Here is a 27,591-nt window from a genome sequence, read left to right as displayed (position 1 = left end):
AAAAATGTCAAAATTTACAGGGACTATGGCTTAATTAGATTTTACAAAACAATCACTAGTACAGAATAAAATAAAATGAATAACACAACCCTAAAAAAATAATATAAGATACAATGAAAACATAAAAACTGTAACATCATTTGGTTCAATCCACCCTACAATATTGAAGTGATTACACTAATAGGTACATTATTCTTCAAATGGATGAGTGAACATTTCTTTAAAGCCAATATACTTTACAAAGCTATAATATATCAAGTCTCAAAGCAATATTAAGATTAGTTACCACTGCATAAATAATATGCAAGCTATGATAAGGAAACATGAAATAAAATTATTAAATATTTATATTGAAGCTAACACTGACAGTAAAAACACAAAACTAACAATCAAGGAAGAAATAATAACACAAAAAATAGCACCCATTTTCGCAAGATTAGAGTCAGTTGTCCTCTGCTCAACAAATTCTTGACAAATAATATTGTATACAAAGCCACTATGCACAATAATATTAATGAATAAAATGTGTACATAGGTGCTGAATAAAATAAATTCAAGGCCAGGTACACCAACCATATGATGACTTTAAGAAATCTAGCATACAAATGAGTAGGTTTTTCTCAATATATATTAGTTGGACGCCCAGCATTTCTTGGTCATACAATACACAAACATCATATTTTAATTTATACAGATTGAATACAAGGTGTGTGCAATAAGTAATGCCCCTGACCCACTTCCCATAGTAGTAGAGCAACGAAACTTGGCACAGTTATTAGTCTTTCTTTACATAGGAACCACCCAGAGTTATGCATTTCTCCCATCGTTTGATGCAGCTCTGGAGACCGTTTTTGTAGAACACCCCAGGTTGGTCCTCCAACCACAACGTGACTTCAGAAATCAAGGCTGCATCATCTGGGAAATGCTTTCCTTTCAAAAACAACTTCATGACTGGGAAGAGGTGAAAGTCAGAGGGTGCAAGGTCAGGAGAGTAGGAAGGATGAGGCAGGATTTCATAACCACATGCCCATACTTCTGATCTGGCGACATGCGAGTTGTGGACTGGAGCGTTGTTCTGCAGGTGGAGGGTACCTTTGCTGATCTTGCACCGCCTCTTGATTTTGATAGCTTTCCTTAATTTCCTCAAAAGTGAAGCATAATAAGTCCCTGTAATTGTGGTACCCTTTGCCAGGAAATCTGTCATCACTACTCTGTCCTGGTCCAAGAAGACTGTGAGCATGACCTTGCCAGCGGAGGGCTGCACCCTTGCCTTCTTTGGAGGTGGTGAGTCCAAGTGCTTCCACTGCATTGACTAGGCTTTGGTCTCTGGATAATAGTGATGGATCCAGGTTTCATCCTGTGTAATCAGTCTTTTAAAAAACTTTGACTCATCTTCTTGGCACATCTCCAAATTCATTCTTGAGCACTTGATGCGTTCTCACTTCTAGAATGGTGTGAGCAACTTGGGAATCCATCTGGCAGACACCTTATGCAAATGGTCATGAATAATAGTTTCCACAGACCCTGTACTAATCTTGATATCTTGGGCTATTTGGTGAATAGTAATGTGCCAATCTTCCAAAATGGCAGCCTCAACTTGACGGACAGATGCCTCATCAATGGCAGAAGGGGGGCACGACCAGATCTGGGAGCTGTTTCCACAGACTTCCAGCCATGTTTGAATTCATGATGCCAGCGTTTTACAAGGTCATATGATGGGGCATGATCACCATAAGTTTCTTTCATTTCATCAAAAGTCTCCCGTAGTATGCATCCTTTCAAATACAAAAATCGGATCACTGCTCGACATTCAACAGGCTCCATTTCACACCTGACTCAGTTCAAACACCTGTAAAACAGAAACCACCATTAGTTCAGAGCTGTTATTATCCACATAACCTGTAGAGATATAAATCATTGCACATACAAAATTTCAGCTCGATCAGACAACTGGAAGTGGGTCAGGGGCATTACTTATTGCACGCCCCTTGTATGTATTATTATAGAATCAATCCTGTATTGAGTATCGTATATTACAAGGACTAATTCACAAAAAAAAAAAAAATTTTTTTAAATAATAATGTCGTTCATCAAATTCTATCCATGTTTGTTTGCAATATCATGTCAGTTGATATTTGGGTTTGACTATAAATGCCCTGGAAATGTCACTTCTGATTAATGTTTAGTGGATGAAGAAATAATTTGCAGCAATTTTAAATATTACCTCATCTTTTATAGTAAATTGAACTCATTAATGAGAAAAAATTCAAATAAAATGGTGAGGTACACCTGGGCTTGAACAGGGACCATTCAATCTGTAGTCGAATACTCTACCACTGAGCTATATCTCCAGATGACAATAGTTCAGGGTTTGTTTGTTTTTTTAATGATTTGTTGAGAATTATCTCCCTTGGCTGGTATAGTGTAAAATATTCCCCTGAAAAATTATTTTTTATTTATAAGAAAGACTATTTTTAGGATCATATTTTTTCGATGTTTGATACTTATCAGATGAATTTCTGTATAAAACATATCTAAGAACACTGCCAGACATATAAATTACCTTTGTGAAGTTTCCAAATGCTACGCTCAGCTGTTTCGAAACCTATGAGGAATGAACTCTCACACACACACACACACACAAAGTAACTTTTATATATAATATATATATGAGGCAGCCCTTCCCCGCCCGTCAAAATAAATGACAGAAACAGCGATATTAGTATACAATGGGAAATCATAAAACATATTGCATAATTATTCCCAAACTATTTAACAAAAATATGGATCCACTGCCAAATGTAGACATGAAAATAAATAACTTCTCTAACGCATGAATTCTGATTAACAAAAAAAAAAAATATCAGTTGATATAAAAGTACATAGAACCACAAAAAATGTTTTTTCTTATTAAACCAAGATTTTTTAAGCGTAGAATTAAAAAGCAATTTTCCAGTGTATTAATATTGTTGTGTAACCCTAACCAAAATTAACAAAAATAAGTTATTAGAAAAAACCTTTCCGATGGAAAGAGTGTGACCTAATAAAAACAAGTTATTCTCAAGAAACATACAGAGTAATTAACAAAATAAAAAGCAATAAATAAATAAAAAATATATAAAGAAGTAAAAAGTAAAGATTATTTAAGATTAAACAAATAAGTCAAAGTTCTGACTTCATAAATTGGATACTCTCTGATGACCAGGAGTTAATATTTGCAGTGTAATTATGTGAAAGAAAATATTCCACGAAGTCATAGGGTCACAACTTATTTTGTGTTTGTAAGCTGTTTGGATAATAGTTAAGATCATAACACTATTGGGACTGAGAGAACATTTCGATTATGTACCGATTATCTCTACTGTTATAGAAACGTCGCTTTGTGTGTGTGAGTTCCTTTCTCATAGGTTCCGAAATAGCAGTCTGTTTTTGCAAATTCCACACAAAGGTTATTTATATGTCTGGCAGTGTTCTTAGATATGTTTTGTACAGAAATTCATCTGATAAATATAGAAAATTGAAAAAAATTGATCCTATAGTCTTTCTTTCTTACAGATAAGAAAAAAGAATTTTTACAAGAGAATATTTTATGTTACACCGGCAAGGCAGATAATAAAATCTTAGCAAATTATTTCTTAAAAAAAAAAAACAGAATTATTGACATGTGGAGATAGTTCAGTGGTAGAGCATTTAACTACAGATCAAATGATTCCCTGTTCAACCTCAGGTATACCTCACCATTTTATTTAAACTTTTTCTTATTAATGAGTTCAATTTAAAATAAAAGAGGTAGCCTTTAAAATTGCTGCAAATCATTTCTTCATTTACATATTTTAAAACTAAACATTAATCAGAAGTAACTTTTCCTGGGCATTCATCGTCAAACCCAAACATCAGCTAACACAGACGGAATTTGATGAATGACATTATTATTATTATTTTTATTTTTTTGTGAATTAGTCCACTGGCCAAATTATTCCTCGTAATATGTAATAATCAATAGGGGATTGATTTTATAATAATGCATACGCAATCTGCATAAATTAAAATATCATGTTTAAGTGTATTGTACGACAGGGCAATGTCAGGCATCCAGCTTGTGTGTGTGTGTGTGTGTGTGTGTGTGTGTGTGTGTGTGTGTGTGTGTGTGTGTATGTATTATGTCATCCACAGACAGACTGTTTTGCTGTATCATTCTCTTCAGTGGGCTAGACTAGCAACTGCCTCAAACTAGAATCGAAACTCAACTGCCTAGACAACAATCAGCACTTCTAACCTCTACACTATTTGGTTGCTACTAAGTAGGTATGTGAAATTACAATAATCAACATTGTCCAAATACTGTAAACTCCATTTGTTTACACGGAGAGCATCGCATTATACGGTAGTAGTAATGTGTTATTTCGCTCAATAATATGCTCAACATGGTGAACATTTGTACTCACTCACAGACTATTTAAGCGTATCACAGCTCTACGGTGCAGCTAGAGCAGTAACTGCCTTTAGCTAGCATTGAAACTCAACCACTTATATATACATATATCATGTATAATTGTTGTACATATAGATTGGTTTCTTTAATGTAAATTCAACTCGCATGATTATTAAAGAGTGCTCAATTGAGGACGGAGCTGGTATATAATCTGTTTATCATACAAACATTATTGGTTACATATGTGCATCCATGTTTTAATGGAGTCCCAATTAAAAGAGATCCACTTCGTCGGACCAAGGAAGGAAGTGCTTACTTTCTTGGTCTGATGAGGTGGTCTCTTTAAATTGGGACTCCACTAAAACATGTATGCACATATGTAACCAATAATGTTTGTATTATAAACATATAAATATATATATATATATATATATATATATATATATATATATATATATATATCACCTCTTAGGTTATTCAATGAGTTCAGTTTAGATTGTTTAAATGAAAAAGTTTGCTAAGGCAGTAAAATATAAGAAAAACAAAATCCAAAATTAATCTATTTGTGCTTGTTATATCTCCCTCCTCATCTCTCTACTTTTCTCTCCAACTACTAATAATATTACTATGGTGATATCCACTTTTTCTTATAATTGACTCTTATCTTTTTTCTTTCATTTCTTTATTACCTTTGTTAATAAACAGAAAGTGATGAAAGGTATAGTCGATGCTGCATAATATGAGTGTCGTTTTGGGAGGATTGACAAACAATATAGTGATAGACACTTAATGAGAAATAGGTCACTTGGTGAGTTAATTTCAAATATAACTCAATCACCAAACCAAGGAATGTTTTAGCATGTATTTTATATTTAAAATATATATGAAAAAGTATTAGTGAAACAAACATTGATTGACTCAGCTTTAGTATAATAGCTATGTACTAGCTGTCCCTACTGTGTTGAACAAGTCTTAAGCTCTGTTTTTGTTTTGCTTATTACCTCCCACCCACCCTTTTTATCCTTTCTCTTAATTTCTTTAAGAAAATATTTACATTTTTTTTTAAATAATGAAATGATGGTTTTTAAGAAAAATCAATTTAGCAGTAAAATCAGACAATTTTCAAAGATTTTTTGAATATTTCTTAAAAATTCTAATAACTTGAATTTTAAAAGATTATGTACCTAAATAAAAGGAATAAATATTTACCTTGCTTAAAATAGTTTTAATTGGATAAATTTTGAATTTATTTTCCTGGCTGTAGTACTCAACACTTCTTACTTTCTAGAAAAGTCGTTTGCTTACCTTAAAGTAAAAATTGATTTTTTTTCTGATTCAAGTATATAAAAAAAAATATAATAATATTGATACCTTAAAATTAAGACACTTCAAGGCACAGATGTCAGTTTCGATCGAATTTATGAAACTTGTTGCTTCATTCAATAGTGTGTTGAAATATACTTTTTACTTTTGTTTTTGAAGCACTAATAAACTATAATACTAGACTTTTATCTTATAAATTTTACTTCTATCCAGAAATTAGTTTCAAATTCACAATTATTTATGAGGATGATTTATTCACGGAAGTATTCCCATGGTAACCTGTTCCACCGATTGTAAATTCTTTAAAAGAAATTCTTATGAAAATTCAGTTTTATGTTAAGCACACAAGAAAAACAGAACATTCTTTACAGTTGTGGGTAATATAAATAAAACCGTTACACCCATTGTCAACCTTGAAATGGTCTAATCAATCTTTGTCGTAACACGTAACAAAGATTAGACTCTTCTGATCCAATAAGCACTTTAATGTGCAAATTGAACAGAATTAATCTTTTAGTATCTGACTTTAAGTCTACAAGAATGGACGGTTTGCTTACGTGAACTGCTTCTAATCCTCTTTCCACCTATAACGTTTGATCATGTTTGAAATAATTTCTCTGATTTCCGAACAATCTTTATCCTGTTAATTTGTTCGCTCATGTGTGTATACTATGGAATTGATTGTGCTATGGTCAAATCTTATTGGGTCTCTTTAATACTTATCCTCGAGTGGATTTTGATTTTGATAATGATGACTCGTTAATAAAGAAAAAATCTATATAATTGGAGAAAATTCTAAACACATTTTCTCATCTATGAGTAAAATAGCAATTTGCATTCAATTAATTGTATAGAATATATTAGATTATTTGGAGTATTCTGACTACTGTTTCCATTTTAAGTGTTGTTTGCGCAATATTTTGACTGATGTAACATCCGACCTTCTTCAGGAGTATTTTGTCGAGCTCAGGAAATTTGCATGGAATTTCAAATAGAATCTTTTATTTAATATGTGGGGGTAGCATGGTCTCGTTCCATCATTCACATGGATGTGGCATAATGAATAAAGTACTTTATAAAATTTAGTTGTAAGTGACCTTCATGTGAAAGTTGAAGGTTTAATCCTCAGTGCAGGGAATATGAAGAATACTGTTGCGAATTACTTGAAACTTCCATCTGATCATGGCTGACGGAACGAGAGTAAGCTATCCCTGTGGATTAAATAGAAGGTACCATTTGAAATTTCATGCAGATTTCCTGAGCATGACAAAATACGCCTGAAGAAGGTTGGATGTCATATCAGCCAAAAACGTTGTGCAAATAACACTAAAGATGAGAACAGTAGTTTTAATAAGCCAAATATTATATCAATCCTCTCATCTTAAAAATTCAGAAACATAAAATATTTATTTTGCGTTTTGGTATTCAATAAGCTTATTCTCCTCATTACAAATTTTGTGGTAATCAATCATTTTTCTCACCACATTAATATTTTCGGTTTAAATTATATTGTCTAGAAAGTTTGGAGCATTTTTGAAAGATGGAAATAAATAGATTTGAGATGCATAGTTGGCCTAGATGAATGTGGTCATAGATTATGGAATCGGCTGAGAACAAATCCTATCGGATCTATCATGGTCGTTTATGCACTAATTCTATTAGGAAAGATATGAATCGGAGTTAAGATTTTTTTAAATCTGTTTTTGACAGCTGATGGCAACATTTTTTTAGCAGGATACTTAATATCCATGGACCAGTCCTATGGAAAAAACAATTATAGCAAAATATAATTTAACTTGCCTGTTTTACAAGACCATACATTGACTTTTAAGCGCTCAGTTCACTGATTTATTTTTTTTTTTTATTTCTGTTTTTCTTCTTTCTGATCCCTTTTTTATCTTTCCTTTCTCTTTTCATACTTTTTTCTTTAATTTTTTGTTTTCTTTTCTTTTCTTTTTTCATTTCTTTACTTTTTCTTTTCTTTCTTTCGCCCTTACTTTTCCATTTCTGTTTTTTCTCCTATGTTCCCGCTTTCTGTTTTTCCCTCTTTCTTGTTTTTCTCTCTTTTCTTGTTTTTGCCTCTTTTCTGTTTTTTCCTTGTCCGTTTTCTTCCTTTTTTATTTTTCTTCATTTTTCATTTTCCTTCCTTTTTCATTTTCCTTTTTCATTTTCCTTCCTTTTTCATTTTCCTTCCTTTTTCATTTTCCTTTTTCATTTTCCTTCCTTTTTCATTTTCCTTCCTTTTTCATTTTCCTTCCTTTTTCATTTTCCTTTTTCATTTTCCTTTTTCATTTTCCTTCCTTTTTCATTTTTTCCTTTCCGTTTTTATTCCCTATCTGCTTTTTATTCCCTATCTGCTTTTTATTCCCTATCTGCTTTTTATTCCCTATCTGCTTTTTATTCCCATTCTGCTTTTTATTCCCATTCTGTTTTTTATTCCCATTCTGTTTTTTATTCCCATTCTGTTTTTTATTCCCATTCTGCTTTTTATTCCCATTCTGCTTTTTATTCCCATTCTGCTTTTTATTCCCATTCTGTTTTTTATTCCCATTCTGTTTTTTATTCCCATTCTGTTTTTTTATTCCCATTCTGTTTTTTTATTCCCATTCTGTTTTTTTATTCCCATTCTGTTTTTTTATTCCCATTCTGTTTTTTATTCCCATTCTGTTTTTTATTCTCATTCTGCTTTTTATTCTCATTCTGCTTTTTATTCCCATTCTGCTTTTTATTCCCATTCTGCTTTTTATTCCCATTCTGTTTTTTCCGTTATTTTTTGTTTTTCCCCCTTTTTGCTTTTCCCCCTTTTTGTTTTTTCCCCTTTTCCGTTTTTTTCCTTTTCTCTGTTTTTTCCTTTCTGTTTTTTCTGTTTTTCTTTTTTTGTTGTTTTGTTTTTGTTTTTTTCCTAGTTGTGTTTGTTGTTTTCCTCTTTCTGTTTTCTTTTCTTTGTCTGTTTTTCTTTTCTCTTTTTTCTGTTTTTTCTTTTTCTGTTTTTACTTGTTTTTTCTATTTTTTCTGTTTTTTCTTTTTGTTTTTTGTTTTATCTGTTTTTTTCCTTTTTGTTTTTTTCCTTTTTTTCTGTTTGTTCCCCCCCCCCTCTCTTTCTCTGTTATTTTCTCTGTTTTTCTCTGGGGTTTTTCTCTGCATGTCTGTTTTTTCTTCTCGTTTCTGTTTTAGTCACGGTTTTTACCTATTTTCTAACTTTCCTTTTCTTTTTTCTTTTCGTTCTTTCTGTTTTTGTGTTTTCATTCTTTTCCTGTTTTCTTTTTTCTGCTGCCTCATAAAATGTTTTCTGAGTTTGTGTATTAACTTATAAATGTATGCCTATGTGTATACAGAAACGGTTGAGCATGTTTTTCTGTGTGCTACACAAAACCAATATAAAAATACACATCGTTCGTATTAGTATTAGTTTGATCATTTTGGTTTTCATTAGTAATGTTATTAGACTTTTTTTCTGGGGACCCCATGATTATTGATAAATACACCAGTTTGTTGCTAATCTCTAACAAAGCAAATGTCAAAATATAATTTCACATATCGTTTTTATAAAGACAAAACTCCTTTCCTTTAACTTGTATAAGAAACTTTTCCAAGCATCGATTGTCATAGCAACCTTCCCAAGAGTCTAACATTCAAACTCTTTGGCTTCACATTCTCAAGTGGCAAAAAGTACACAGAAAATGCTGCCAAGTTTGTTACAAAGGTGATAGGTTCCTTTTACTAGGTTAGAAAATTTCTTATACTTGCCAGTATCTTATATTACCATAAAGTAACCATTCGGCCATGCATCGAGTATTGTTGTCACACATTATTGTCACACATGCATCGAGTATTGTTTTCACCACTATCCTCTCTCCCTGGAACAAAATAAAAAAAAAAGATTTTTTAACCTCATAGGTTCCACATTGTCTTCCAAGCACTAGTTCTTAGCACATTGCCGTTGTGTTGCATTCCTGTGCTTGAATTTTATAAACATATTCATTGAAAATAATACTAAACTTTGTTACGTTTTTTAACATTTCATTTCCTTCTTTGGCTTTTTTCCTCATTTCATAAGCTTTTTTTTTTTTTTACTTTCTTTGACTTTTTATTCCTTGCATTGCCTTTTTTTCGTCATTTCATTGGCCCTTTTCTCTTTTTGTTTTCTTTTTCTCTTTTCCCCCATTTTCTTCTATCCCACTCCATTTCCGTTTCCTCGTTCCCTCTCTGTTTTCTCCTCTCTCCCACTCTCCATGTTCTCCTCTCTCCGTTTTCTCCTCTCCTCCACTCTCCGTTTCCTCCTCTTCCCCACTCTCCGTTTCCTCCTCTTCCCCACTCTCCGTTTCCTCCTCTTCCCCACTCTCCATTTTCTCCGCTCACCGTTTTCTCTGTTTTCTCCTCTCTCCCTCTTCTCGTCTCTCCCTCACTCTCCCTCTTCTCGTCTCTCCCTCACTCTCCCTCTTCTCGTCTCTCCCTCACTCTCCCTCTTCTCGTCTCTCCCTCACTCTCCCTCTTCTCGTCTCTCCCTCACTCTCCCTCTTCTCGTCTCTCCCTCACTCTCCCTCTTCTCGTCTCTCCCTCACTCTCCCTCTTCTCGTCTCTCCCTCACTCTCCCTCTTCTCGTCTCTCCCTCACTCTCCCTCTTCTCGTCTCTCCCTCACTCTCCCTCTTCTCGTCTCTCCCTCACTCTCCCTCTTCTCGTCTCTCCCTCACTCTCCCTCTTCTCGTCTCTCCCTCACTCTCCCTCTTATCGTCTCTCCCTCACTCTCCCTCTTCTCGTCTCTCCTTCACTCTCCCTCTTCTCGTCTCTCCTTCACTCTCCCTCTTCTCGTCTCTCCTTCACTCTCCCTCTTCTCGTCTCTCCTTCACTCTCCCTCTTCTCGTCTCTCCTTCACTCTCCCTCTTCTCGTCTCTCCTTCACTCTCCCTCTTTCGTCTCTCATTCACTCTCCGTTTTCCGCTCTCTCCGTTTTCCGCTCTCTCCATTTTCCGCCCTCTCCATTTTCCGCTCTCTCCATTTTCCGCTCTCTCCCTCTCTCTGTTTTCTCCTTTCTCCCTCTCTCTGTTTTCTCCTTTCTCCCTCTCTTTGTTTTCTTCTCTCTCCCTCTCTTTGTTTTATCCTCTCTCCCTCTCTCTGTTTTATCCTGTCTCCCTCTCTCTGTTTTATCCTGTCTCCCTCTCTCTGTTTTATCCTGTCTCCCTCTCTCTGTTTTATCCTGTCTCCCTCTCTCTGTTTTATCCTCTCTCCCTCTCTCTGTTTTCTCCTCTCTCCCTCTCTCTGTTTTCTCCTCTCTCCCTCTCTCTGTTTTCTCCTCTCTCCCTCTCTCTGTTTTCTCCTCTCTCCCTCTCTCTGTTTTCTCCTCTCTCCCTCTCATCCTCTCTCCCTCTCATCCTCTCTCCCTCTCTCTGTTTTCTCCTCTCTCCCTCTCTCTGTTTTCTCCTCTCTCCCTCTCTCTGTTTTCTCCTCTCTCCCTCTCTCTGTTTTCTCCTCTCTCCCTCTCTCTGTTTTATCCTCTCTCCCTCTCTCCGTTTTCTCCTCTCTCCCTCTCTCCGTTTTCTCCTCTCTCCCTCTCTCCGTTTTCTCCTCTCTCCCTCTCTCCGTTTTCTCCTCTCTCCCTCTCTCCGTTTTCTCCTCTCTCCTTCTCTCCGTTTCATCCTCTTTCCCTCTCTCTGTTTCATCCTCTCTCCCCCTCTCTGTTTCATCCTGTCTCCCCCTCTTCGTTTTCTCCTCTCTCCCCCTCTCCGTTTTCTCCTCTCTCCCCCTCTCCGTTTTCTCCCCTCTCCCTCACTCCGTTTTCTCTCCTCTCCCTCACTCCGTTTTCTCTCCTCTCCCTCACTCCGTTTTCTCTCCTCTCCCTCACTCCGTTTTCTCTCCTCTCCATCACTCCGTTTTCTCTCCTCTCCATCACTCCGTTTTCTCTCCTCTCCATCACTCCGTTTTCTCTCCTCTCCATCACTCCGTTTTCTCTCCTCTCCATCACTCCGTTTTCTCTCCTCTCCATCACTCCGTTTTCTCTCCTCTCCCTCTCTCCGTTTTCTCTCCTCTCCCTCATTCCGTTTTCTCTCCTCTCCCTCACTCCGTTTCCTCTCCTCTCCCTCACTCCGTTTCCTCTCCTCTCCCTCACTCCGTTTCCTCTCCTCTCCCTCACTCCGTTTCCTCTCCTCTCCCTCACTCCGTTTCCTCTCCTCTCCCTCACTCCGTTTCCTCTCCTCTCCCTCACACCATCTCCTCTCCCTCCCTCTCTCTCTCTCTTTCTGTCCGTTCTCCCCCTCCTCTCTCTCTCTTTCTTTCCTTTTCCCCCTCCTCTCTCTCTCTTTCTTTCCTTTTTCCCCCTCCTCTCTCTCTCTCTCTTTCTTGCCGTTCCCCCCTCTCTCTCTCTCTCTCTCTTTATTTCCGTTCCCCCCTCTCTCTCTCTCTCTTTATTTCCGTTCCCCCCTCTCTCTCTCTTTCTTTCCGTTTCCCCCCTATCTCTCTCTTTCTTTCCGTTTCCCCCCTATCTCTCTCTTTCTTTCCGTTTCCCCCTTATCTCTCTCTTTCTTTCCGTTTCCCCCTTATCTCTCTCTTTCTTTCCGTTTCCCCCCTCTCTTTCTCTTTCTTGCCGTTTCCCACTCTCTTTCTCTTTCTTGCCGTTCCCCCCTCTCTCTCTCTTTCTTGCCGTTTCCCCCTCTCTCTCTCTTTCTTGCCGTTTCCCCCTCTCTCTCTTTTTCTTGCCGTTTCCCCCTCTCTCTCTCTCTTTTTCTTGCCGTTTCCCCCCTCTCTCTCTCTCTCTTTTTCTTGCCGTTTCCCCCCTCTCTCTCTCTTTTTCTTGCCGTTTCCCCCCTCTCTCTCTCTTTCTTTCTTGCCGTTTCCCCCCTCTCTCTCTTTTTCTTGCCGTTTCCCCCTCTCTCTCTCTTTCTTGCCGTTTCCCCCCTCTCTCTCTCTTTTTCTGCCGTTTCCCCCCCCTCTCTCTCTCTTTTTCTTTCCGTTTCCCCCCTCTCTCTCTCTTTTTCTTGCCGTTTCCCCCCTCTCTCTCTCTCTTTTTCTTGCCGTTTCCCCCCTTCTCTCTCTCTCTTTTTCTTGTCGTTTCCCCCCTTCTCTCTCTCTCTTTCTTGCCGTTTCCCCCTTCTCTCTCTCTCTTTTGCCGTTTCCCCCTTCTCTCTCTCTCTTTTGCCGTTTCCCCCTTCTCTCTCTCTCTTTTGCCGTTTTCCCCCCCTCTCTCTCTCTTGCCGTTTTCCCTCCTTGTTCTCTTTCTGGCCATTCCCCCCCTCTCTCTCTCTCTTTCTTGCTGTTTTCGCTCCTCTCTCAGTCATTCTCTCTTTCTGCTTTTCCCTCACTCTCCTTTTCCCGTTCCTTTGTCACTCTCCTTTTCCCATTTCTCCCTCACTCTCCTTTTCCCGTTCCCTTGTCACTCTCCTTTTCCCTGTTTCTCCCGCACTCTCCTTTTCCCCGTTTCTCCCTCACTCTCCTTTTCCCCGTTTCTCCCTCACTCTCCTTTTCCCCGTTTCTCCCTCACTCTCCTTTTCCCTGTTTCTCCCTCACTCTCCTTTTCCCCGTTTCTCCCTCACTCTCTTTTTCCCCGTTTCTCCCTCACTCTCCTTTTCCCCGTTTCTCCCTCACTCTCCTTTTCCCCGTTTCTCCCTCACTCTCCTTTTCCCCGTTTCTCCCTCACTCTCTTTTTCCCCGTTTCTCCCTCATTCTCCTTTTCTCCGTTTCTCCCTCACTCTCCTCTTCTCCGTTTCTCCCTCACTCTCCTTTTCCCCTTTCTCCCTCACTCTCCTTTTCCCCTTTCTCCCTCACTCTCCTTTTCCCCTTTCTCCCTCACTCTCCTTTTCCCGCTTCTTTGTCACTCTCCTTTTCCCCGTTTCTCCCTCATTCTCCTTTTCCCCGTTTCTCCCTCATTCTCCTTTTCCCCATTTCTCCCTCATTCTCCTTTCCTCCGTTTCTCCCTCATTCTCCTTTCCTCCGTTTCTCCCTCATTCTCCTTTTCTCCTTTTCTCCGTTTCTCCCTCATTCTCCTTTTCTCCGTTTCTCCCTCATTCTCCATTTCTCCCTCATTCTCCATTTCTCCCTCATTCTCCTTTTCTCCCTCATTCTCCTTTTATCCGTTTCTCCCTCATTCTCCTTTTATCCGTTTCTCCCTCATTCTCCGTTTCTCCCTCATTCTCCTTTTCCCCGTTTCTGCCTCACTCTCCTTTTCCCCGTTTCTCCCTCACTCTCCTTTTCCCCGTTTCTCCCTCACTCTCTTTTTCCCCGTTTCTCCCTCACTCTCTTTTTCCCCGTTTCTCCCTCACTCTCTTTTTCCCCGTTTCTCCCTCACTCTCTTTTTCCCCGTTTCTCCCTCATTCTCTTTTTCCCCGTTTCTCCCTCATTCTCTTTTTCCCCGTTTCTCCCTCATTCTCCTTTTCTCCGTTTCTCCCTCATTCTCCTTTTCTCTGTTTCTCCCTCATTCTCCGTTTCTCCCTCATTCTCATTTTCTCCGTTTCTCCCTCACTCTCATTTTCTCCCTCACTCTCCTTTTTCCTCTATCTCGCTCTTTTGCCCCCCCCCTCTCTCTCTCGCTCTTTTGCCCTCTCTCTCTCTCTTGCTCTTTTGCCCCCTCTCTCTCTTGCTCTTTTGCCCCCTCTCTCTCTTGCTCTTTTGCCCCCTCTCTCTCACACTCTTTTGCCCCCCCTCTCTCTCTCTGTTTACCCTTCTCTCTCTATTTTTATCCTCTATCTGTTTGTTATCTTCTCTTTTTCTCCTTTTTTTTCTGTCTCACTCCATTATTTTCTCTCTCTCTCTCTCTCTCTCTCTCTCTCTCTCTCTCTCTCTTCGTTTCTCTCTCTCTCTCTCTCTCCGTTTCTCTCTTTTTGCTCTTTCCTTCTCTTTCTTTCTCTGTTTCTCTCTTTCTCTCTCCCTCTCTTTTCTCTCTCCCTCTCTTTTCTTTCTCTGTTTTTTCTCTCTCTCTCTCGCTCCGTTTTCTTATTCTACTTGAATCAAATCTAGACATGTTTTTTTATTATATCTGTATATTTACATCAGTATGTGCATGTGTGTATAAAGCTACATTTAAATGTGTTTGCATTAGACAGCTAATATACTAATACAAATTGTTCGTTATCGTACTAGCTTGATTATTTTCTGTTTTCATTTTTATATTTAATATTATTGGTTATATGTTGGAGTATGAGAATCTATCCTATCCCTTAAAAATAATGATTTCGGCTTATTTTATCATTTCTTTTGTATCTTTTATTTATTCGTAGCTCTTTTCAGTTAATACAATATTTAAAATGGAACATGGGAAGTTTTTAACAAGGTGTGTCTTCTCATTAGGCACTTTTCAATTCATGCTTCAACTCCTACAAGTCATCAAGTTTCTGATGCTGCTTTATCAGTTGCAATTGTTTCTCTTTTTTAATCATTTAAGCTCACATCAATCTTTGGTAAAGAAAAGCAAAAAATTGGTTGGAGTTTTCTCAATTTTATGGAAGACAATCATGTATTAACTAAATCTGATTAGATTAGCTGCTACTTGGTAGATAATGATTGAAAAGTCCCTGCGTACATAATTTTTTGTTTTATAAATTAAAAAAAAGAAGAAAAAATTAGCTGTGGTATACTGCAGCCATTTATTGCATTAATCCTTACACAATAGAAAGAAACCATTACAAATGATATCCAACAGGTTGATGACCATGTATTGGAACATGTTTTCAGAAACTTGATGACTTTTGCCAACAGCTGCATTAAAGCAGAATGTGGTCATTTCTGCCTTTGCTCATTGAAAATGGTGATTCTTACTTCTACAATTGCCCTCCCCCCTCTCATTGTTATTGGTCAGGGCACTAAACTAATATCTATCTTCTATCTAATAATTTGATTGCAGAAATTCCCTTCTAGACCAAATTACGATAGGTTTGCAATGACAGATGCCATATCCAAATTGATTGCACCTAAACTTTTACCCACCATCTTATATAACTTATGAACGCTGTTACAGGCACATTTATTAGACATATTAAAATCTTATCGTATTTCCTAGGAGTGACATCATCAAGATTGCCAAGATCTAAAGACGAAATAGCTCATATTTCCCCCTCTGACTGAAAAGTCCTCCCACTCTCCTAAGCAGGTCCGGGTACTTCTACAAACATTATGCTTATAGTGACCTGACACTGTTATTAACTAGATTGCACACTCATACACTTACAACTACCAGTACACTTTGCTATTCAAAAATATTGATTTCTCCCCCATAACAATCCGGCTATTTTCATTGGCTGCATCGATGCCATTCTATTATTCTGTATTATATACATATATACAAAAAAATGAACATCGCAGACCTAATTCACTCCGGCAGTTCAATCGTTATACATCATTTTTTCAATTTAAACTTAGACGTCATCTCGCTTTGCTATACATTATTTAATCACTGTAAAGTTACACATGCCTTTTTCCATATTACTTGCATTACCGTTATTTACGCATTGTTCGATTAAAAACAATTACGTCACAGCTTTCTATACATCATATCCCATTTAGCGTCCTATATTTACCTCAATTACATTTTAACCAACTAGAAAACATTAAAAAATAATTAGTAACACATACCATATACTCTACATTTTTTTGTGTTTTTCGTTTCCTTATATACTTTTTCTTTCATCTAGAAGGGAAGGGGTAAGATGAAGTTTATTACTTATAAATGTACGCTCACGTGTTTATCTTTTTTTTTTTTTTCGTTTATAAAACTTTCAATTTCTAATTAAAACCGTTACATATGTTTTTTTTTGGCTTTTTTGTGGGCTTTTTATTTTTTTTTTTTGTTTTTTTTTTTGTATCAAATACAAACGAAAAACCTCCATTTGTTTTTGGTGTGTCTACTTTTTTTGAGTGGGGAGGGGGTATTTATAGATTGCTACATTCAAACAATTACATCACAGATTTCTTTACATCAGGTTTTATCGTCCTATATTTAGCTAAATTACATTGTACCTATTTACAATGCCTCCCCACGGGACAGAGTTAGACACCAGGGTCGTTTTTTAACGTGGAGAAAAGGTACAAAAATAAAAAATTGTCTCAGTCGTGAAGGACTGATCCTCCACCGAAAGAGAACAAGAAATGGAAGTGCAGCATCTGAAGAACAGATGGTATTTATTTGCTCCCCCACTGAGCAAATTAGGCACAAGGCCATTTTTAATGTGAGGTAAAAACCAGCTCCCCTAAAAGTAGGCAAAAAGGGGGCACTCTGGTTACCAAAAATAATAATTGTCCCAGTATAGAGGGTTTCCCCTCCATTGACTGGTACAAATTATCTTAAGTGCAGCATCTGCCGGAACAGATACTACACTTTGATCTTGACCAAAAGGCCACTTATATTGTAACCAAATAGAAAACTTTCAGTAATACATAAGAAAACAAAATACATAATTTATATTTATTGTATTATTCGTTTCTCCCTTTTAGGAGGGGGAGGGATTCTTAACGGTTTTTAGCGTCCAAAATTATTACTGACTAAATAAACGAACCATAGTAAACAAGATGTACTTTGTTTTTTATGTTTGTTTTTAGCGTCCAAAATTATCACATAAATGAACGAATCCTGAACGAGAGGAACTTTACTTTTTTAATGTTTTTTAGCGTCTAAAATTTTCACATGACTAATTGAACGAATCTTACTAAACAAGACAGACTTAATTTTTTTTTACAGTTTTTAGCGTCCAAAATTATACAATGACTAAATGAACGACTCTTAGTAAACAAGACAAACTTTACTTTTTTAATGTTGGTTTTTAATGTTCAAAATTTTGACATTAAGAAATTAACGTATTTTAGTAGAGACTAACTTCACATTTTTAATGTTGATTTTTAGCATCCAAAATTAATACATTACTAATTAAATGAATCTTACTAAAAAAGACGAACATCACTTCAATATTTTGACATGACTAAATGAACGAATCTTAGTAAACGAGACAAACTTTTTTTTAATGTTTAGTTTCAGCGTCCTACATTACTGCCGGTGTCTAGTCCGAAAACCATTCTTAACTTGAGGAGGTTGGGGGTGTCTAATCCGAAAACCTTTCTTAACATAAGAAGGTTGGTTGTTGGGCAACAACAACCGTATGTTAAATTTTTCTACAAGAGGAGAGGGGCATTGCTTCCACCAGACAACGCCGATTAGCGGGTACTGCTATTTATGTAACATTCTTGATGCGTACCTGTTATAATAAACAAGAAAATGTTATATTTTGAACTATGGTCTTGTAAATAAGTTAAGATTTTTCTCGAGAGAAGAAAAATTTACCTGTTTTTGTGATAGCAAAGAAATAAATGGACTAATAACTATTGGATATAAAATATTTGTTTGTGCAAAGTTGGATATGTTTAGATAAATTATAAAAATTAATTTTGTCAGTATTGCAAAACGCTGGTAAAGCTTTAAGGACATAAATGGAAAGTAACTCCAGTCTAAAAAAAATTCCTAGCCTACAGTATTAAAAAGAAACCAGTGTTGTTGAGGAAATTTACTGTGTATGAACATAGTCACATTTTATCAATTAGGAAACAAAAACAACGAAATTATTTTATATTATCTTTTCAAAATCAGAGGATTTGATTTTTGTACAAGCATCAAAATGAATTTCCTATTTAAAACTGATTATATTGACTGATTGGTCAAATAAAACAATTTTGTGCTACTGTTCAATTTAAAATGACTACTTTGTACTTTTTGCTGTTATTATTAACTAGCGAGGTGTACCCGGCATTGCCCAGGTGTTTTTCGGGGTATGTGAAAAAAAAAACAGGTGCCTGTGAAAAAACAACGAAGCCTTCACGACGCGCAGTTTGAAAATAGTAAAGTGTTTAAAAAAAAAACAGGTGCGCGTTTTTGATTGACGTGACGGCGATAGGTATTCAGCAGTTAGCATTTTGTGCGGGACAGTTTTGAATTAGGTGAATATATCGGTTTGTTTGTTTTTAAAAACCCGCTCCCTGTTTATTAGGAGGAGCGAAATGAAAGCTACAGTCTGATATGACGAGGTCGACATTGAACAAACGTTACTTAGCTCTCTTGAGATAACTGGCTTTCAGCCTGTGATTAGAGTCGAGTTTCGCTTTTTTTTATATCGAAAACCGAATATAACGCGTGCCGATGTGGGAAATGTTGAATAATTAACATTTGAAAGTCAATAAAATTAAATAGACAGGCGAGCTCCGTGGGTAACTCTGAGATATTACAATTTATAGATGATATAAAAAGTTTTAAGAAGTTGTGAACCGAGCAAGCACTTCTCTGAAAGAAGCCTTTTGTGGACATCGAGGAAAAGCGTACATACATACATACATTATGATGATGATTGCAACGTCTTGTCAGACGAGTGCCACTCCCTCAGTCATTTAAAATCCATGAGCCCAAATACCTGAGGGAGTATCTATACAATATGATGTTACAGAGTCTTAGCTTTGTACGACAGCTAAGTCTCTCTCTTGGTTCAAAATGTTGAGATCCAGCAACAAGCAAGAGCAAGATAGCCAGCAACAAATTAAACTGCAGACCAGCTTAATGCGGGTAATGGTCTTCTGCTTATGGTTTTTTAAATCAGAGACATACATACATACATTTTCGCTTTTATATATATAGAAGACAGGTTCATAAAATATTCATTTTATTTTGTAATTTAGAAAGATCAGGAGTGAAGAGGGGGGCTGTTCTTTTTATTTTTCATAGCAAATGTAATGATTGTTATCATCACCACTAAAAACAACAAATTTAATTTAAAATTATAAACATTCCTATTTAATTATTAGAAGAAAAACTTTGTTAGTTATTGCATTCAATGTAAAGTTTTTTGGGTTTTTTGTATCTTTTTTAAAATATTTTTTAAAGAAAGTATCCAAAGCTAAGGGTTGGTTATGTGCATTTGCTGGGGAGTGTAACTTAGTTTCTCTGTACTATAAAAACATTTCTGGAAGGACTGTTACGTCCTAGCACAGGATCCTTCCACTGGGAGGTAAGCAATAGGCAAATTCCCTTTTTTAACTGAAGGATTAATCCTGCTCATATACTTGATGGGTTTTTGTGATCAGGTTTTTAACATCATTAATTCTCTCCAAAGAATTAATTATCTAGGCTGAAATTTGAATGCTTGAAATAAGGAGCAAATAAGCATCTAATAAAAAATATATCATTTTTACATTTCAAAGGAACATATAAAACCCGAGAGTTGGCAAGCTGATTTCATTCGACTGACATGAAAAAAAATCAAAATTCCATGACAAAATCTCTCTCTTGGTGACAAAAACAAAGGAGAGGAAGAGATAAACCTGAATACATATCAATAAAAGAAACAAAAAAAAAAACCAGAAAAACTTAATTCACAAGTCTTAGTTGATAACTTCATTGGGTTCAGCCTTCCTGACCTTTGGACAATAATTTGAAGCCCTTGATTTTTTGAACATCTGTCAAAATCAGCCAGGATTAAATCTGATTAACAACACCCTTTTTTTCATCAAAAACACCAACTCTAGCTGAGTAATGGTCTGTGTTTTTCACTAAATTTTAATAACACTTTTGCGATTCTCCATGTCTCCCTGCAAGTACCATAAAAGTCGGGCACAACCCTCTCCAATTATGGGGAACTGCAGCTCTCATAATAGGGTGCTTATTATTGTGTCACATATGTACTCTTGCTTAAACTTACCCAGTAGTTGTCATTTGTATTTCTAAATAGCCAAGCGGATCTTATGATTTGGTATTTGAAGCTTTTTTCATTAAATCACTTTAATATTACTACTGTTATCAATAAGAAGACTATTGCGTATATATAAGAAAATCAAATTATAAATGAATCGTATAAAATATTTAATTAGAAACATTTTATAAAATATGTAAATGAAGTGGAGCATTGGTTGTATTTTATAAATGTTCTGATCAGTATATATATTTGAAAATATTTTGTTGTATCAGTGAATTAAATGAGCGTAATTTGTTTTGATATTAATATAGTTTGGATAAATGGAAAAACGTCTGCTTTTATTCATTTAGAAAATGTAAATAAATTTAGTTTATTTCTATAAAGAAAGGAAAAATAGGATTTAAAAAGTAAAATTTAATTATTGCAGTATTATTTGCTCATTAAATTATTAATTGAACCAAATTGTTCTAAAAGTATAACTAATTTTGTTATGGCAATGTTGTTTTAATCTCTATAAAATTATTAGGTGTAAACAGCTTCCAAAACTTTCAATCTTCATTTAAAACCTAACGTTTATCGTAGATAAAATGAATCCCACATATTTTTCACAATTGGTTGTTTTTTGAACATGTCACATATTGATATTCAAAAGAATGCATCCATGCTTCTGATGTGTCAATCATTGCTTTTAATGATGAAAATGAAACTTAAGTGTGACAGATCAAACATCAGTTTTTTTTAATAAATTCAAAATCATTGGGTTAATCCAACCTGAATTTTAGCTACATGGTCAGACCAAAATTTTTTAGCTACATATTAAGACCAAATTTTTTAGCTACATGTTCGGACCAAAAAATGTTTAGCTACATGTTCAGACCAAATTTATTTTAGCTACATGTTCAGGCCCTTTTTTTTGCTACATGTTCAGGCCAAAATTTTTTTTAGCTACATGTTCAGACCAAAAATGTACAGATCCATATTCATAAAGTTTAACCACATAGCTTTAAAGATATTAATATCTATTGTAAAAGATGTAATGATATAAAAAAAAAAACTTATTTTCTTTTTGTAAACATGAGAAATAACCTACAGTCATTACATACATTTTCTCCTTCATTTAAAATATCTAATATTTATTCTGGTGAAATGAATCTTGCATCTTTTTTCTCTAAAATTGATTGCTTTTGATGAGTGTTGCCTGTTTACTTGGTGTTAAAAAAAACAGTATGACATGTCAGCCATGATTATGAAAAACATCATTGAAACAAAACACTCATACGTAATCATAGGCGGGGAAATGAAAGGCAAATATTTATTTTAAAAAAAGTAAAGAAGTCTGCATGTCATATTGGATGAAAGTATTTGTGTAAGTGATTGAAACCACCCAGTGAATTCTGATGATAAAAATGCTTTAGTAAAAATAAAAATGTGTAAGTGGAGAGTAAGCGGTAAAAGGAAAAATTGATATTTCTCAAATAAGGTGTCTTTTTTTCAGATTGTTACCCTCATTAGTACTGTTCTTATGTTGCTATGGATACTTAATAATTTTACTAATACAATTCTCTTATCTTCTTTCTAATGCATTTGTATTGTCAATTCATTTCTGATGCAAATTTTATTGTAGTTATGTTCGTTTGATTCTATAGTGACATTAGTTATTGAATTAAAAAGTTTGGATGTCAATTAAAATAAAATCGTTCTCTTAAAATAATGTTGGCCAAGTAAAATTTGTTTCAGGGGTGGGATTTTTCAGTTTAGCATTATAATGTATTAACAAACTTTAGTTGGGACTTGTTAAAATCAGTATATGTCTCCTCAGAGACTCACTACATTAAAAAACAATCATCATTACTGTAAAATATCGTTCTTGTTTTATAAAGAGGGTAGCAGAAAGCATTAAACCCTCAAATAAAATGAAATTTAAACTACAAGTAAATCCATAATGTTGTATTGACTTCCAAAGTGTAAGCACATGACAATCATTGTAAAAGTCTGAGGATCGAACTCTGGTCTCCTGGTCTATTGGCAAACTCTCTTAGTCTTACCATTATGTCAAATAGGAGTCACAATTACACAAAAATTAGGTTTTCTAAGGGCATCATCATGAAACGTTTTCTATGTATACTGCATCATCATGAAACGTTTTCTATGTATACTGCATCATCATGAAACGTTTTCTATGTATACTGCATCATCATGAAACGTTTTCTATGTATATTGCATCATCATGAAACGTTTTCTATGTATACTGCATCATCATGAAACGTTTTCTATGTATACTGCATCATCATGAAACGTTTTCTATGTATACTGCATCATCATGAAACGTTTTCTATGTATACTGCATCATCATGAAACGTTTTCTATGTATACTGCATCATCATGAAAAGTTTTCTATGTATATTGCAGAATATGATCTATCATGTATTGATGCTTTCTAATACCTTTTCTCATTTTTTTGTTCAACTAATTGATTTGAAAGTCCAAGAATATACATTATCATATCGACAGGATTAGCAAGCCTCACTTCTGGGCTTATTTCTGACCACAACCATTGCCCACACTAATCATGTAATTTCTCGGCCTCAAGTTAAAGAGTCATTGCTCAAAATGACAAGGTATTACAAGAAGGCTAACCAGGAAGTCATCAGGGATCACATCAGAGATGCTCCATGAGAAAATATCTTTTCTCATCTTGCTGAACAGTGCACAAATGATGCCATTGAATATTTCAAAGCAGTAATTGAAGTGCATGTTCTCACACAGAAGTTCTATAGTAAACCCCATTCTCCCTAATGGTTCACTTCTACTTACACAACTACCATTGCTTAAAAGGCAGCATGCATGCCACAGATTTATCCGACATAAGTCCAGTACAGATAGTCAAAAGTATATAGAAGCTAGAAATAACTGCAAGAGCAAAATAGCGACGGCTAAGAGAAGACATCCTGAAACCATCAGTAAATGTATCGAGTTGCAGAAATTAGGAACTCTCAGTTTCTGGAAAATTTATGACACTGTAGTAAATAATGGACAGTTAATAATTCCTCCATTATCCAACAGCCTTGAAATTGTTAGCACCCCACTTTGGATCCAGCAAACCACTCCCTCCCAGATTTTCTTTTGCAGACGGAAACCACATTCAGCGACCTCTAAAGCCTTTATTGGTGTATAGCATGAAGGTCTTCTCATGAAAATTAAATCATATGGTATTATTGAACAAATACTAAACATAATCTAATTCTTTTTATTCAGAGAAAAATCTAGGTTGTCCTTCATTGTCATACATCGAAACAATGTAATATAAACGCGGGTGTGCCGCAGGGGTCAATCCTTGGACTTTTATTATTCCTAATATTCATAAATGACTTCTATGATAAAATTATCTCAGAGATGGATATATTTGCTGAATACACCACTCTCTATAATAGACAAGATGGGAAAATGAATGAACGCAGCTTGATGTTCACAGAGAACATGAATTGAAACAAATACATTGAGGACATTGCCAAGGCTGCTGCGAAGGTGGGCTCACTCTACTGTGCTAGAAAATAACTTGCGTCTGAAAGTATCCTGTACTTCTACAAGGTCACCATTTACCATGCATGGAGTATTGTTGCCATATTTGGGCTGGTGCATCTGCCACTAGTTTCTCTAAAGAGGATTTAAAAAAAGTCACCAGCCTAAAAGGTCTCACACTGTCAACCAAACTCCAACCTCTGTCGCATTGACGAAATGTTACATCCCTGTGCCTATTTCACAAGTATTTTAATGAAAGGTGCTCTGATGAACTCCAAACCCTTATACCCCATCTACATAAATACCCCGACTAACCTGATAAGCAGAAAAATCCCACCTCTATACTGTAGAGATCCCTTGATGCTGGAAAATAGTTTCTTCTCTCAAACTGCTTGATTTTGAAATTCCCTCTCGGATCTCTGCTTCCCCGACTGTACTGACGTGCAGAAGTTCAAGTGTAAACAGACATCTTGCTGCTCAAATCCCCACATAATAGCCCTGCAAATTTTGTCCCGAATAGTAGCTCCTTACATTCAAATGGCACTGTACCTCGTTTGGGGTGAAAAAGCGGTAATATAAAAATACAATTGCCCATTATGAATATATAATCCCTTTTATGAGATTTTATCTATAATAGATTGCATTTGATTGTAGATTACAACAACTCCTTTCCTAGAGTGTACGCATGTTGGGAAATGCATTGTCTAAATATTAGCTAAGAGTTTTCACATTTATTTGCAGCTTAAAATCTGTCTGATATTAATTTATGTTCTATCAGTACAGCAATATGCTTATTTATATACAAGAAATCTTACTTGATTTGAATGAACACATAATTAAATAGTATTTTACTTGTTTTTCATTCTGTTTGTTGTTTTTTTACTTTGGAATATTTTTTGCTCTAAACATTTAAAAAACCAAGAATGTCATACTTGTATAAACCTGCCGTATGACGGGTAGTATTACTAGTAAATAAACATATAAATACATTTTTTTTCTTTCATTTTTTTCCAGGTGTTACTAGCAACTTAGAGACATCTAATTTGTTACGGATGCACAACTCCGTGTTGGGCCAGTCAGCTCCTTCTCTTTCGGCTAGTATGGTAAGTCTTTTTAGTTAATTGCTTTGAAAGCAAATATGTGTAATATATGGAAGATGTATTTTTCATTATTTGTTTGTTAAAAAACATTGAACAGAACTTTTACAATATTAAGACAATGTCAATATAAAATTCAATAATTTATCCAGTGGTTCCCAAAAATGCCCTTTCCGCTTTTTATTTATTTTAACAATTTTGTAAATTCACTGAATTAGGATTAGTTAGAGTTCTGTGTTTGTTTGAATGTTCGCCTCCTATTTTGGAATTCAGCTCATAAATGACAATAGATGATATTTTCTGCATTGTTTTGTGTTTAAAATACTTATTTTTCAAACTGTACTGATTATCTTCTATCCCTACCCACCCCATGTTATGATCACAGTGGTAAACTGATGAAAAAAAAACAACATAATTCTATCTATCTCTCTCTCTCTCTCTCTCTCTATATATATATATATATATATATATATATATATATATATATATATATATATATAATCACTAAGCTCTTCTTACAATAATATTGTAGGTCAAGGTTGTGTCAAATATCTACAAACATTAAGGACAGTGTCATATTTTATTTTAAAAATAAAAAAAGTACAAATGGAAATATGGAATTCAGATGTGGCAGTCAAAGTATGCAGGGGATATTATCATTACAGGACAACATTTGTGTGTTTATACTAATGTGCATATGTATCATGAGGATAGACACACTCAGTGTCATCCTGGAATGAATGTGGACCCATATGTACTTTCGTTCTTTCCCTATAAAAGTGGCCTTTGTCTGTTTGTGTGAGGAACAGTTTCTACCAAACTACTCTGTTAATTTTTGGTCAACAGACTTTAAACTTGATTTATAGAGGAATTGGACCTGTGGATCAAATTCAATTTGTTTTTTTAGCTCGTAAAAATAATTGCTAAGGGGTCAAAATTGAAACAAGTGGAACTTTGTCAGTCGACTGAACATGTTAATTCTAAGCATGCACACACACACATACATTTATTTATTTATATATATAAGTTTTTATGTGTGTGAACTTAGATCAGATGGTAACAAATAAGGTTGGAAAGTTACATGTTTTGGTTTTGATTCTAGCTGATAGCACATAAGTTATATTTGTTTTTTAACTTTTTAAATCATTACTATATATTAAGTACAATATAATAATCAATAGAGAATTGGCTTTATAAAAATACTTATGAAATTTGCATAAATTAAAATAAAATATTTATTAATATTTTACGACCAGGTAAAATCAGGCAGCCTGCTGATATATAATAAAGCAACTTTTCCAAAAATGATCATGAAGATGACAGGTCTTTGTACAGATAAAGAGCTTAATATCTTTTCAGGCAGAGCTTTATAACAATAATAATAAAAACAAAATTTTAACTTGAGACTTTACTGCCTTTCAATTCAAGAAAAATGCTTTTGATGGTTCTCTTGATGTAATACTTTTTGCATGAAAAAGTCTTGAATCGATCAAGTGACATCAAAAACACTTCTCATTGAATGTATAGGAATGAAACTGCAGAAAAGTTTTGTGAGATGTTCAAATGAATTATCTTTTATCATTTTTATATGTATAATGAATATGCATTTCTTGAAATCATGGTATTTTACAACACAAACTATAGAGATTGTTTTGTTGTTTTCTATTTCTTTCTCTGTCCTCTTTCTGTTGCAGTGTCTCTAAAACTTTTAAAGGTCTCCCACCGTAGAAATCTTCTTCTTCCCTTAGTAGTAATTTATATTTATTTTTATTTTTTTATAAAGGAGTCACCACTTATCAAAGCCTGGATGTCACTCTATGATAAGGGTTAATGAGTATACAGTAGTCAATGGGAAAATGTTGTAGTAATCGTTAGAGGAAATTTGGTAAATTGAATTACTTAAGAGGATGGCTCATCAAGAACTAGTTCATAGTGGACTTAAAGATGATCATATTGCAGTCAGTTTGAAAGCAGGAAAACGAAACAGAGTTCCACAAGTGTGCAGTTCTAAGAAAGAAGCCTTGTTCATGGAATCTACGTTTAGGTTTAGGCATAGATAAAGAGTGGAAGAAATTATTGATATTGGCTTCAGCTAGACAAATATTTTTCATGATGAAAGTCTGGCTAGGGGAGACCATAGATTGGAGCTCAGACGAGCAATTGCCATGAAAATTACGATAAAGCAGAGACAAGCTCACAACATCTCTTCTATGGGAAAGAGGTTGCAGGGAAAAGAAAAGGGCATCCCTCAGCAGGCTACGAAGTCTATTCTGAACTTTGTCAAAGCAGGATAAGCTGCTGCTTTTAGCAACTTATCCTGCCCAGACGTGGCAACAGTACTCCATCCTTAAGCATACAGGTAGAGAATTACATCAGCAGTAAGATATCTACTGAAGCGGTAGAACGATCCCACCATTTTTTCCGGCAGCCTCGGCAACAGATTTGATGTACATGTTCCATCTCAGATCTGAAGTAAAGGTCAGACCCATGAGCTTGTCAAAACATGAATCCTCCCCAAGACAAGAGCCATTCATTTCAATTGATGCCAGACAGGGATCAAAGCATTGATGATGGA

General features: G+C 35.4%; 2 protein-coding genes across 9 annotated transcripts in view; one reads left to right on the top strand and one right to left on the bottom strand.

Annotated features, from left to right (window-relative positions):
- LOC145261133 (microtubule-associated serine/threonine-protein kinase 3-like) overlaps positions 1–27,591 on the top strand; it is a 571,734-nt gene that overhangs the window by 274,234 nt on the left and 269,909 nt on the right. For all 8 annotated transcript variants that reach the window (XM_080119401.1, XM_080119402.1, XM_080119400.1 and 5 more), the window contains one exon: positions 24,934–25,022. In XM_080119401.1, coding sequence (XP_079975527.1) covers positions 24,934–25,022 — 89 coding nt within the window. The remainder of the gene's footprint in view (positions 1–24,933; positions 25,023–27,591) is intronic.
- On the bottom strand, positions 11,951–12,735 carry LOC145260992 (uncharacterized; the record flags this gene model as incomplete). The annotated part of the gene is made up of 2 exons (XM_080119119.1): positions 11,951–12,049; positions 12,661–12,735. Coding segments are annotated over 2 exons (174 nt in total), but the record flags the coding sequence as incomplete, so codon positions are not given.

This window comes from Euprymna scolopes, chromosome 37, assembly GCF_053919585.1.
Source record: "Euprymna scolopes isolate OS-2025 chromosome 37, ASM5391958v1, whole genome shotgun sequence".
In the NCBI taxonomy this organism is placed as follows: Eukaryota; Metazoa; Mollusca; class Cephalopoda; order Sepiida; family Sepiolidae; genus Euprymna; species Euprymna scolopes.
The sequence above is the reverse complement of the archived record's forward strand: the minus strand, read 5'-3'. Positions and strand labels throughout refer to the sequence as shown.